Source organism: Mercenaria mercenaria, chromosome 4 (assembly GCF_021730395.1).
Source record: "Mercenaria mercenaria strain notata chromosome 4, MADL_Memer_1, whole genome shotgun sequence".
Taxonomy (NCBI): Eukaryota; Metazoa; Mollusca; class Bivalvia; order Venerida; family Veneridae; genus Mercenaria; species Mercenaria mercenaria.
Window position 1 is genome coordinate 9,505,453 of NC_069364.1, and position 13,052 is coordinate 9,518,504.

The window sequence follows — 13,052 nt, forward strand, 5'->3', positions numbered from 1 at the left end:
TTTAACATTCATATATTCGAAGAAATACTAGTACTCTGCCTTGCAACTTTCTTTCAATATACATGTCAGTAAACCATTCTACAAGTCGACTAAAATCTTTAAGGACAGGACAAGTGTTAATTCATTCATTCAACTGACAATTCAAGAAACTGGTGTCAGTACATGAGAACAATGATGTGTTTTATAAAATAATTTAATCTATACAGTTACATAACATTGAATTAAAAAAAGGTCTGAACTGAATTCCAACACATGGTAACCTGCCAAAACATCTGAGAGGTTACCACTAAGCCACCATGCCATTTGTTAAAAATGTATTGGTTATTATACCCCGCCGAAGGCAGATGATATTGTTTTGGCGTTGTCCATCCATCCGTCCGTCTTTCCGCCCTTCCATCCGTGTGTGACATTGTGTGGTGTATTTAAATAAAACGTGGAAGAAATGTTAATTGCTGTAGGAAAATGTCACCCTGCAAGGTGAGGTCAGATTGCATGCCCTTTGTACACACATTTTATATTGTTTTATTCCATTTTCTGTACATCTGGAGTCATATCTCAGGCATGGATAGATGGACATCAATAAAACAGTAAAATGATAACTGCTAAAGGACAATGAGGCCCTATAAGTTTCATTAAGATTGGTTGAGGAAGACAAGATTTGTGGCCATTTTTACTTATATATATAGAACAAAAATAGTCCATTTTCTGTCTGACCTGAGTCATATCTCAGACATGGCTAAATGGATTTCAGTAAAACATGGTAGAAATATAAACTGCTACAGGGCAATGCGGCTCTGCAAGTTTCATTCAGATTGGTTGAGGAAGACAAGATTTATGGCCCTTTGTACCTATACAATTATATATTACATAAATTATAGTGCTTTTATTCCATATTCTGTCTGTCCAAAGTCATATATCATATATGGTTTAAAGGATTTCAATAAAACATCGTAATAATATTAATTGTAAGTGGGAAACGTGGCCCTGCAAGATTCAGTGAAATTGCTTCAGGAACACATGAGTTATTGCCCTTAGTACTTGTACATAGATTATTCTTACTATATGGGCCATTTCTTTGCAAATTTAATGTCATTTTTATATCCATTTTTGCTGTGGAGTATAGTGGCCAAGCTTATTAGAACATACATAGCTTTCTAAACTGTTCTATGGTATGTGTTTTGTTCACTGCGTGTTTGGGTCAAGGTCAAGGTCGCTGTTACTAAAAATAGAAAACCTGTTTCTGCTCAGATACTAAGGAATGGGGTATTGTGATCATACTTGGAATTTAAGAAGCTTGCATGGAGACTGGTTTTAGATGTATTTTGGTTGTTTAGGTCAAGGTCAAGAACATTGTTGTTAAAAATAGAAAAGTGGCTTTTTCACAATAACTTCAATTAGGAATGATGATAGCAAACTAAATCTGGTTAACAGGTAGTTTTCATTGATACATTTTTTATTTCATTTTATGTGGCTTGGGTCTAGGTCATTGTTACTAATGTATGAGAAAATCTGTATTAGTGACATGATATAACTATTGTATAATTAAATATATTGTAATTGTGTCATCTAAGACAAATCAAATTCTACCATATTTTTCAAATAAATGTTGTTTCTGTTGTCATGGCAACGGAAATTCCAAAGCACCTATGCGTCATGAAAATATAGAGGTGTATAGATAAAAGGCTCGTGATGAAACTAAAAATATACGGTTAAATTATTTTTCAGTAAAATCGCTTTAAACTGTTCCTAAATATTCAAATGTATGATGTTAAGTAAGTGTTACGCATAATTTGTTCCATTAATGACTTGAAAAATACAGGGCATGCACAACGACGTCATACTGCTTTCATGACGTTCTTAACGTCACGTCTCAAAATACCCTCGGTGACTAACTTAAAAACATTGTAGCTCTTAAGATAGTGAAGATAATCACTTCAAGTTTTCGGATTTGAAAGATAAAAGAATGCTCTTTATGAATATGTTATTATCTCAATTTTGATTTTTTTGTCACTAATACGGGTTTTCTCATGGAACGCCCCAATTTTATATAGAAAAATGGTTTTTGATCAGTAATTTAGAATGAGTATCAAAAAGATTGAAATTCAGTTGCATTTGAGTGCTTTTTGCTGGCAGAGAATGTTTCTTCAAGGTTAAAACCTTTATCCCGTATGGCAGGGGATACCAATTTACTGAATTTGCTTGTTTTAATTAATGTAGATATTTTCAGGATACAAATATAACGTATAATAACGAAAACACCCGAAATTACACAACTATTCCTTTGTTCTCTTCGGGTTAGTAACCAAAATGAATACCTACATACCATACCTGCGCACGTGCACAGATATCATACCATACCTGAGCACGTGAAAATTTTAGATGAGTTCAAACTGTAATGATTATTTAATGCCATGTTAGACAATATCTGTGTCAAGTAGCATTTACAAATGTATAATTATTTTATATATATATATTGTTTATTTTGACCTTTGAGTTACGATCGTCATGTTTTCATCTCAGACTAAACAGGGAGAAGAACACATAGCATACATATATCTTGCCTTAGGCTTACAAACATTTGTTATCGTGTGCAAAGCTTTACACATGTATCTATTATACTATTACAAAATACAGTGTGGCATCAAGTAATAATAATAATAATAATAATAATAACAAGAGCTGTCCGTAAGTCAGCACGCTCGACTTTCTCAGTACTTGACTCTGAATTAGAGCTTTGCCAGTAAACACTTTATAAAACTAACTTTATGTTAAAAAGGGGCATAACTCTTTCAAATTTCAAATCAGAGCTATGAGATTGTTTTTTCTGGTGTAATCTTTGATAGTAAATAACTATTTTAAGTTTTAAGTCAAAAGCTTTGATAGTAACAGATAGATCTGACTTTATCAAAAACTTTAACCAAACAATTCTAGGTTAAAAAGGGGCATAATTCTGTCAAAATTCAAATCAGAGTTATGGGGATTGTTTCTCCTGGTGTAGACTTTAATAGTAAATAACTATTTTAAGTTTTAAGTCAAAAGCTTTGATAGTAACAGATATATCTGACTTTATCAAAACTTTAACCAAACAATTCTAGGTTAAAAAGGGGCATAATTCTGTCAAAATCTAATCAAAGTTATGGGGAGTGTTTCTTCTGGTGTAGTCTTTGATAGTTAATAACTATTTTATGTTTCAAGTCAAAAGCTTTGATAGTAGCAGAGATATTTTACTTTATCAAAAACTTTAACAAAAAATCTATGTTAGCTCCGTCAACATTCAAATCATAGTTATGGGGATTTGACTTTATCAAGTGCAATAGCTCTACTTGTTCTTCGAAAAGGGGAGCTTATAATAATAAGGAAGAGGAGAAGAAAAAAATAATCATTATAATTATTATTGTTAGATGATGATGATGATGACGAAACGATGATGATGATTACGACGATGAAACCGTAAATGCAGAGCCTGAAACTTAGTTTATCATGAAAAATGTTTTTTAAATGTGCAACCAAAGTGCGAAGTTGTGCATTAAAAAAATCAAACAAAAAAGAAATAAAAAAAACAAATTTGCGGACTTTTCTTTCAATTAAACAGATAAACAGACAATACCATTTTCGAATACATATTTGTTAATCACTTTAGAATGTGAAATATTGAAGTTAGGGAGAGCGGGGACAGAGATCATACTGGTGCGTTGTTTTTCTGTAAAAGCAAACAGAGAAAACCTCCACACAAATAATCAGCGTACATAAATGCATTTATATTCGCGTATCAAGCAGAACTTTCATAAACTCTTTTGTATCATTTTGCGTATTACAATTTACCTGCTGAAGTTAAAGAAATTCCCACAGTCATTTTTAGCTCGACTATTCGAAGAATAAGTAGAAGCTTTGAAACTTTCATCACTTGTTTACCATCACCATGTCCAGTTATAGGCAAGAGCACATAACTTCATCAAGGATTTTGGGTGAATTATGGCCCCTTTTGACTTAGAAATCATAGTTAAGTTTTCGTACCAGTTCATATTTTGACAAAGTCTTTTGAAATAAAGCTTTGAAACTTTCAACACTTGCTTTCCATCACCATGTCCAGGTATAGGCAAGAGTATATAACTCCATCAAGACTTTTGATAGAATTATGGTCCCTTTTGACTTAGAAATCTTGGTTAGTTTTTCGTACCAGTTCATATTTTGTGTAAAGTGTTGGACATAATTATGGCTTTGAAACTTTTATCACTTGTTCAATATTATAGTCTGTAGCTGTAGGCAATAGTACATAACTCTGTGATCTATTTTTTACTTTTTTTACTTTTCTACTTTTAAAGAAACATCTATTAACAGAAATGGAAAGAGATGAGAAATCTTTATATATATATTTTAAACTGGTTTTGTTTTAACATTTTTATGGTATTTTTATGAAATTAGTGTTTAGTATTTGTGTTATTATGTCAATTCGTGTAGAAAGTTATTAGACTCTTAGTTTTTGCATATGTTTGTATCATGGTGGTGTCATTGATTTTGTAAGACCTATATAATATGCTTATGACACAAACTTTAACGTCACTCATAAGATCATGACGTGTTAACACCTTTGTACTCAAAAAAGGAATACTGTTTTAAAATGGAATGTATCTACCACTCTATAATTATAGGTTATTAGCTTTGTATCGGAAAATATGCACGACTTTAGGAGCACAATATTCTTCTTCCAATAAAGAACGAGTGCAAATTTCACGATGCAAAGATAAGATAATAACCTTTTTATTAAATACGTATCTACATGTAAAATGTAAAGTAAAATTTAAATATTATGAACTTATTCAATAACCTGAATAAGGTTGACAGTACTGAACTAATTAAAAAATAATAATGCAACAACACACATTTAAATTACAACACGCACCCGATATGAAATTGAGGCGTCAGTGTATGGAAAAATATTGACTTTTCCGGTACCATTGTAACTTAACGGGGAATAGAAATTAGTACATGTATGTAATAATCCTCTTTGTTGGCTTAAGGTGATTGCTTTGGAGTAACTAGAGGCAACTTAAGAAACTTATATTGCAAAGAAATCCCATTGATTTCTGAAACACCTCTTATTTCATGTTTATAATATCATTGTAGTAAGATTTTAATATGGTTTAAAATGACATGTATGAGATTGTAAGATAATGTTGGGAATATATATTCGTTTGTTTTCTGTATAGACTTTTCCAAGTAATAATTTGTCTTATCTTATTTTAGGAAGTTCAATGAAAAATGCTTTACGGTTCAGTTCCATGTTTTGACAAGTGAGGACTTCCATTTTGATCCAGCAAAAGACAAATGCATATTGAGGATAGGCCATGAAGAACTGGGTGGCTGGAATAGACAAGATCGTATAATGAAAGAAAAAAGGTATTTACTATCAACCTTTTAAGTGCAAAATGTATGAAATTTAGCAATAGGCACAAAAAATACTAAAATAATTAACTCTGCAAGGTGTCTGTCCTTACTATTGTAAATTATCAATTCCCCTGAATGAGATGAGATTTGCTGTTGATATTAGATGTAGAAGGGGACGGTGCTCAGTACAAAGAAACTCATAAATGCTGAGTGACTTTTCTCTCCAACCTCTTAAAATCAAATGTCAACAAGTGTTTGCTTTACTTGCTTTGTTGGTCAGTAGATTTACTGAAGAGCAGTTGATCTAGGTCTTAAGGTCCAGTTTCAATCTGGGTCATGTAGGATCAAAAACTAGGTCACCAGGTCAAATCAAAGGAAAAGCTAGTTAACATTGTAGAGCCCACATTTATGACCATTATCTTAATGAAACTTGGTCAGAATGTTGATCTTGGTGATCTTTAGGTCAGTAGGTCAGGTGAGCGATACAGGACCTTCATGGCCCTCTTATTTCTACTTAAAGGGATGAGCAAAACACATTTGAGCCGCGTCATGCAAAAACCAGCCTTATGACGACTGCAACCAATATGGATCCAGATCAGCCTCCACATATGTTTAAAATGTATTGTGCTATAAGCATTGCAATATGTTTAATGCAATAAAATGATATTTTATTGTATTGTATTGTTTAGTCCTAATTTAATCAGGCTTTCTAAACTCCTTAAAAAAGTGAGAACTGATTTGCTATAAAGGTGAAAAATATCACACACGCAATCGATGTACTGCGCAATAGCTATACAGTAGCTTTCTATGATGAACAAAAGCAACTCTTATCAGTTGTCCAGTCTTGTATATTGGCTCTTACTGCCAATGCGCAGACCCTAGGTCACATACTTAGCATACCAGAATCAGTGTCTTTAATAAAATCTGGGACGAGTTCGATATTGGGTCATCTAGGGTCAAAAACTAGGTCACCAGGTCAAATCAAAGGAAAAGCTTGTTAACACTCTAGAGGTCACAATTTTGGCTCTAAATAACCATCATTGGTAGTTGCATTTACAGCTTGGACAAAAAATCTATATATGTGTCTGTTGTACTCGCACCTGAAAGTATATTAGCGTAACATACACCCTGAACGCCAATGAGTAAATTTTAAATTTTATTTGGAGTCTTTTGTCTGTCTTGTGTTTCGATAGCACGCTCTCCCACTGCCGAACGTCCGTAACGAGCACTGTTCACATCGGGTTTCGCAAGCCCACTCTTGTCAAAAAACTTGATTGTGTTTACATCCTTTGTGTGAAGAACATCCAGAAAAGTTATATAGACCATATTATCATCTTTGTAACGGTCAGCTGCCGGTCGCGTGAGAATTTTTCTCGAACCGTTTTTTTTCAAATAGTTTGATATTGATTTTGTTGAAATTTGAAGGTCACAGTTTTCTAACAGTTTGTCATGAATGCTGCCAAGTAAAATTGAAGGTTCGCAGTGAACCAAATAGTCAATATATTGTTTATGATCTGCGTGTAATTTACCATTATTGTACCGTATGTATTCCTTTCGTTTAGTAGTTTTGTTTACACAATATGTAGTCCAAATGTTTTTCAGTGATGTATGATAGATCTCCAATTGTTTAGCAGCAGAAGCGAATATTCCGTGCGGCACAATAGCCATTTCAGAATTCCCGCTGGCTGAAACTATTTTCTTGAAAACGATTTTTTTTACATCCTCTTCTATGAAATGACCTTTCTGCATAACTGACATTTTTATATATTGTTACGTTTATAACAACAACAGGTTTGACAATTTCCAGTTTTTGAGGGAAACAACATCAATATATAGGCGGGGCTTGAAGTGAAAGTGGGAAGTGTAAAGCGTTATGTGGCGCAGTCTTATTGGCTGTCCAATAAACTGATTGGACAATGTACTTTACTGAATTAAACTTGACACGCGTCATACAGAGAAGTTGCATTCTTTGATGTCGGTTTGTGAAAGGTGATTTTGACACGACTTGAAACCTTCAAATGCTAAGGTTCAACTTTATGAGTAGTATTGCTTTGAAACCTTGAAGGATGGTTCAAAACTCATTTTACACCCCATGGTGAGTCCCTTTTGACCTTGACCTTGGAGAAATTAGCTTTTTTTAAATATTTTTTACGCCTTTGAAAATTCACAAATTTTAAAATGACAGTTTCTCAAAAACAGTTACATATATTACTTTGAAACCTTGTAGGATGATTCAAAATTTTACACCCCCATGGTGAGTCCTGGCCCCCTTGTAACCTTGACCTTGAAGAAATTTATGATTCTTTAGATTTTGTTGACACCTTTGAAAATTCACAAACATGACCAGTTTTCAAAAACTTGTTAAGATATAACTTTGAAACTTAGAAAGATGGTTTTGAAACTCATTTTGCACCTATTTCAAAACTCCTGTGGGTGAGACACTTTCAAGTGGTGGCCTTGTATTAATATACAATTTTATTGTCTACTATCCTAATACAATGGCAACCTGCTAGCTTGATAAATTCCAGGTTGTAGCAAGCTAGTAGACATAGTAATGTTTTAACTGTAACATAAAACAGTATAAAAATTGTATACATTTATGACTGCCTTCTGTACCCTATTGTATATTTTTTTATTCAAAAGAAATATTTAAAGAAATATACGTAACTTTTCACTACATAATTTAACTGAACCGGAACTCTGTATTGATATTCTCCTTTAAAACTTAAATGACATCATCAAATAGAAAATCCATGAAACAACTGCTTTTTACAAACCACTTGATTGTTCTTAATCAGACTTTTGCATCCTTTGATGGTCATTTTGTTTAACTGGTTTGCCTGTCCTTTTTAGGGCCACCAGAGATAGAGAAGTCTTTTTAACAGCACAGCTTCTGATCATTAGCCATCTGATGAATGTTCAGCAAATTTGGTTTTGTTGGTTTATAGAATCCTTGGAGGGTCCTCTCTCAGTTCTGCTGCGCTGGTTTTGTTTGGCCCCTTAAGGGACTGCCAGAGCATAAAATAGAAAATCCCTTACATAACTTCTCTTGGACTGCATGATTGATCATCACCAAACTTGGTCTGTAGCTTTGGTACATGGTCCACTCACAAAATTTAGGACTTAAACAATGACGTTATTGAAGAGACCTAAATATAACACAGTGCTAATTGGTAAAATTATCAGTTGTAAACCTAAATTCCTTTCTATTTGTGTAACATATATTATTAACTGATAATATTACAAGAAATTCATATTTTCTCTGACAAAGCAGTTTGTAGGGGTATGAATCATTTGTAGTGATAGCTGTAGTATGGTTTTTCTGCAAGGTGATATTAGAATGTCATGTCATGTCCCTATTATAAGGCTTTAGTAGTCTTATGCAGAGTTCTTATGACAAGCTGTTCCTTGTAATCACGTGCCATGTTTCAAAAGTCTTACATGAACTAATACATGCAGTAATGATGAAGAGTTTATTTTAAGGAAAATAGACAACTATGTGTATGAGATGGTATATGATGAAGTGATACCTACACGACTGATATCTGGTAGACATTCCATTTCATACAAGTACATGATCGTCCGAAGTGGCAAACCAGATATGGTAAGATGGGAATATTATCTGAAAAATGACAAGCCAACGATCACAAAAAACAGGGATTTAACCGTGTACTACCTGAACTTCAAAGGATTAGGTAACCTTAATACAGAAATTGTTACTTTTCATATCATTTTGACAAAGACCACCAATGTACATAAAATATGTGAAAAGATTCTTTCGAAGCGTAGAATGCAAACAAAAGATTCTTAAAGAAAGAAGAGAAAGCAACCAAGCATTACACAATAGCAGACTCATTATAAATGCCTGCCAAAATTTCTGCGGAGAACATTATTTTGTTTGTTTCAATCTTTCACAACAGTCAGAAAAGTTTTTCTGCTTTGTACTTTTACCCCTATTAAAAAGAATTTTTAAATTGCATGGCATAAATGTTTGCCAGAATGAGACCACGGTGGATCAAGATCAAAGATCATTTTACCCAATTAAAGTAATTCTGAAAGTTTACCCCAAAGAGATAATGTGCAGAACACACTTTTCAGTCAAGTTTATTTGGTAAGATCAAATTATCTGAAAGAGCAAGTATTTTGTGTCTAATCTGCTGTGTTTAGCTCATCGGAACCAAAGGTTCGGGGTAAGCTATTATGTTAGGTCATATTATATTCATTGTCTGTCGTGCCTAGTTTGATTTTAGCTCGCTTGAACACAAAGTACCCGGAGTGTGCTATTGTGATCGCTCAGCGACCGGCCTCCGTCCATCCAAACTTTCTTTAAACAACATCTCTTAAACCACCAGGCCAATTTTGATGAAACTTCACATAGATATTCCTTCGATGGTCCTCTTTAAAGTTTTTTTCAAAGAATTGAATTCCATGCAAAACTGATTGCCATGGCAACCGGAATGAAAAACTTCAAACATCTTCTTGTCCAAAACCACAGGCCCTAGGGCTTTGATATCTAGTATGTGGTATCATCGAATGATCCTCTACCAAGATTTTTTAATTATTTCCCTAGGGCCAAATATGGCCCCATCCTGGTGGTCACATTGTTCATATAGACTTGCATGTATAAAAGGAAAAATCTTCTTGTCCAATACCATAGGGCTTAGGGCTTTAGTATTTAGTATGTAGCATCATCTAGTGGCCCTCTACCAAGATTTTTCAAATTATCCCCCTGGGGTTAAAAATGGCCGCAGCCTCAGGGGTCATATGGTTTATATAGACTTAAATAGGGAAAACTTTGAAAATCTTCTTGTACAAAACCACATGGCCTAGGACTTTGGTATTTGGTTTGTAGCCACATATGGCAGTCCTTTACCAAGATTGCTCAAATTATCCCCCTGGGGTTAAAAATGGCACTGTCGCAAGAGCAACATGGTATAAGTAGACTTGTCTTCAAACAATATCTCTTCTTAAACCTTTGGTGGGAAGTTGATGAAACTTGATATGGTTGTTTCTTGGGTGGTCCTCTTTCAAAGATGTTCAAACAGTCCCGCTTGGTTGTACAAAGGGCCACCAGAACTAAAAATAGAAAAATGTTCTAACAACATGTCCCCTAAAACTGTAGGACCAATTTCAAAATGAGTTCACACAAATGGTCCTTATGTAACTCTCTGTCAAGGTTTTATGTAGATTATTATGATTTGTCAAAAAACATGGCCGCCAAGGGGCATGTTCACTTTACCCAGTATGTATATAGTGAAAACTTTAAAAATCTTCTTGTATCAAACTGCTTGCCCGATTTTGAAATATTTTCACACAAATGGTCCTTATGTAACCCTCTACCAAGATTGTTCAAATTATTATGATTCTTCAAAAAACATGGCCGCCAGGGGCATGGTTTCTTTTCCCAATATGTATATAGTGGAAACTTTTGAAATCTTCTTATATCAAACTGCTGGTCCGATTTTGAAATGAGTTCACACAAATGATCGTTGAATGATCATCTACCAAGATTGTTCAAGTTATTCCGATTCCTCAAAAAACATGGCCGCCAGAGGGCATGGTCCATTTTCCCTATATGTATGTAGTGGAAACTTTAAAAATCTGCCCTTATTTATGTAGTGGAAACTTAAAAAATCTTCATGTTTGATGTTGTCATATCACATCATTTCCCCCAATGTCTTGCCCCACCTCAACCTCCCGAAAAAACAATAACAAAGAACATACACATACACATTACCTGCTTGTGTGTATTTAGTAGAAACTTTTAACTGTTCAAGCCAGCAACTAATAAAATCTGAAAAGTAGATCCCTCGGAAGCACCGAGAATAACTCATGTTAGCGATATAAATGTCTTGTTATTTGAAATGACTTAGTCTTCTTATGAACCACATGTAGTTCAATAACATTAAACTTGCACAGGGCGCCTTTTAATATTTGGACGTTCAACATGTCCCTGTGTCAAGTTTAATCGAATGACAGCCATTTGCATAGCACAGATTTCGACCTTATTTTATTGAAGTGTAATGTAGGAAAACTCTCAAACACCTGATATATTGGTTTACCATACTGAAAACTGAACAATACAACACTGAATAAATGTATAGAATCAATTGTACATGCTTAGACGAAAAATACGTTTAGCCTACGGCACTAGTAAAAAATCTGCGGCCATTGTTTAACGCATGGGTACCGCCGAATACACGTGGCCTAGCCTTTCAAACTGTTTTGATATGAACTAATAATTTATTGTAATAACTTCTAATTAAATTAAAACCAATAAATGCTGGTTACATTCATCGATTATAAACATATGCATACTAGATAGACAATACCTTAGTAACCGGCCGCATTTTTTTTTCAAGGCCGACCATGAGACTTTTTTTCGTCTAAAATCATTCTTTATAATATAGAAGATTTGACAGTTATGTGTTGTGTTGTGAAAGTGTATGGATGTAAATTTCACTTTGAGAGTGTGGACATATCTTCAATATTTTCAGTAAGACAATATGTTCAATTGGTGTGTAAACTAGGTTTCTTTGCCCGTTGTTGGTATTTAGTTATCGCTTTTCAGTCAGGTCCACCTTCAACTTGTAAAACCTTCCGCAAGATATTTTGCGGAACGCTCTAAAAGGAAATTTATAATTTCGATAAAACGTCGGACTATATGAAATGTCAAAATCGTAAAATATTGAAGTCCGACATTTATTTATAGAACTAGAACCACATGATGAATTTTCGCCAAACTTGAGCAGAAGCATCCTTGCATAGGCCTCTCTCAAATTAGTGAAACGGTTCTGCTTGGCGCCTTTTAGTGGTTACCAGAGCTGAACTGAAAAGGGAAAATACCTTTAAACTTTTCTCATGATTCAGCTGATGGAACGTCACCAAACTTGGTCTCTAGCATCCTTGTACGGTTCTTTCTCAAATTTGTTCAGATGGTTTTATTTGGCCCCTTTTAGTGGCTGCCATAACTAAAAGATGAAAATCATTAAAAAAACAAAACAACTTCTTCTTATGAATCACATGAAGGATCATCACCAAACGGTCGGTAGCATCTTTATAAGGTCCTCTCTCAGATGGTCGAGTTTTGCCTCTTTTAGGTGCCGCCATAGCAAAGGGTAGAAAATATGTAGAAATGATTTCTTTGCATGAACCACTCGATAGATCTTCACAAACTTTGTGTGTAGCATTCTTGTCAAGTCCTCTCTCAAGTTTGTTTAAATGGTTTTTTGACCCCTTCAATAGGCTTCCAGAGCTAAAAATAGACACACATTTAAACAATTTCTTCTCCTGAATCCTATTACCCCGTGGAGTTTCTTAGAATAATATATACAAGTATGTACTCATCTTACGAGTATAAAACGCACCTTTTTTTACCGAGATTCTGGTCAGGAAGGACCATGGGTATAGAACAAGACCGCATTTTTCCTGACTCAAAATATTAAGAAAATTGATCTTTGTTTACACCGCGTACCTTTACATTGAAGAGATTTTAAGGGGAGTAACTAGCTATGACTCGGGCATAGCTAAAAGCTGAAATCGGGACCCAGGGTCTTAAATGAATTTTGTATAGGTAAATTGTAAAATTAAGAGCTCCCACAAAAGCTTTAAAAATGCTGTTTTTTATTAAAATATATTTTACAACGCATTTCTGTAACTCATCCTTA

At 34.2% G+C, this 13,052-nt stretch overlaps 1 protein-coding gene across 11 annotated transcripts in view; it reads left to right on the forward strand.

The window, feature by feature from the left end:
* LOC123550949 (E3 ubiquitin-protein ligase rnf213-alpha-like) overlaps positions 1-13,052 on the forward strand; it is a 163,279-nt gene that overhangs the window by 31,980 nt on the left and 118,247 nt on the right. For 10 of the 11 annotated variants that reach the window (XR_008370485.1, XR_008370484.1, XM_053540369.1 and 7 more), the window contains exons 5-6: positions 5,245-5,397; positions 8,869-9,080. Coding sequence is in view for 9 of the 11 variants with exons in the window: in XM_053540369.1 (XP_053396344.1) it covers positions 5,245-5,397; positions 8,869-9,080 (365 nt within the window). In the remaining 2 variants the exon portion in view is untranslated. The remainder of the gene's footprint in view (positions 1-5,244; positions 5,398-8,868; positions 9,081-13,052) is intronic. The other variant, XM_053540376.1, reaches the window with a different exon arrangement.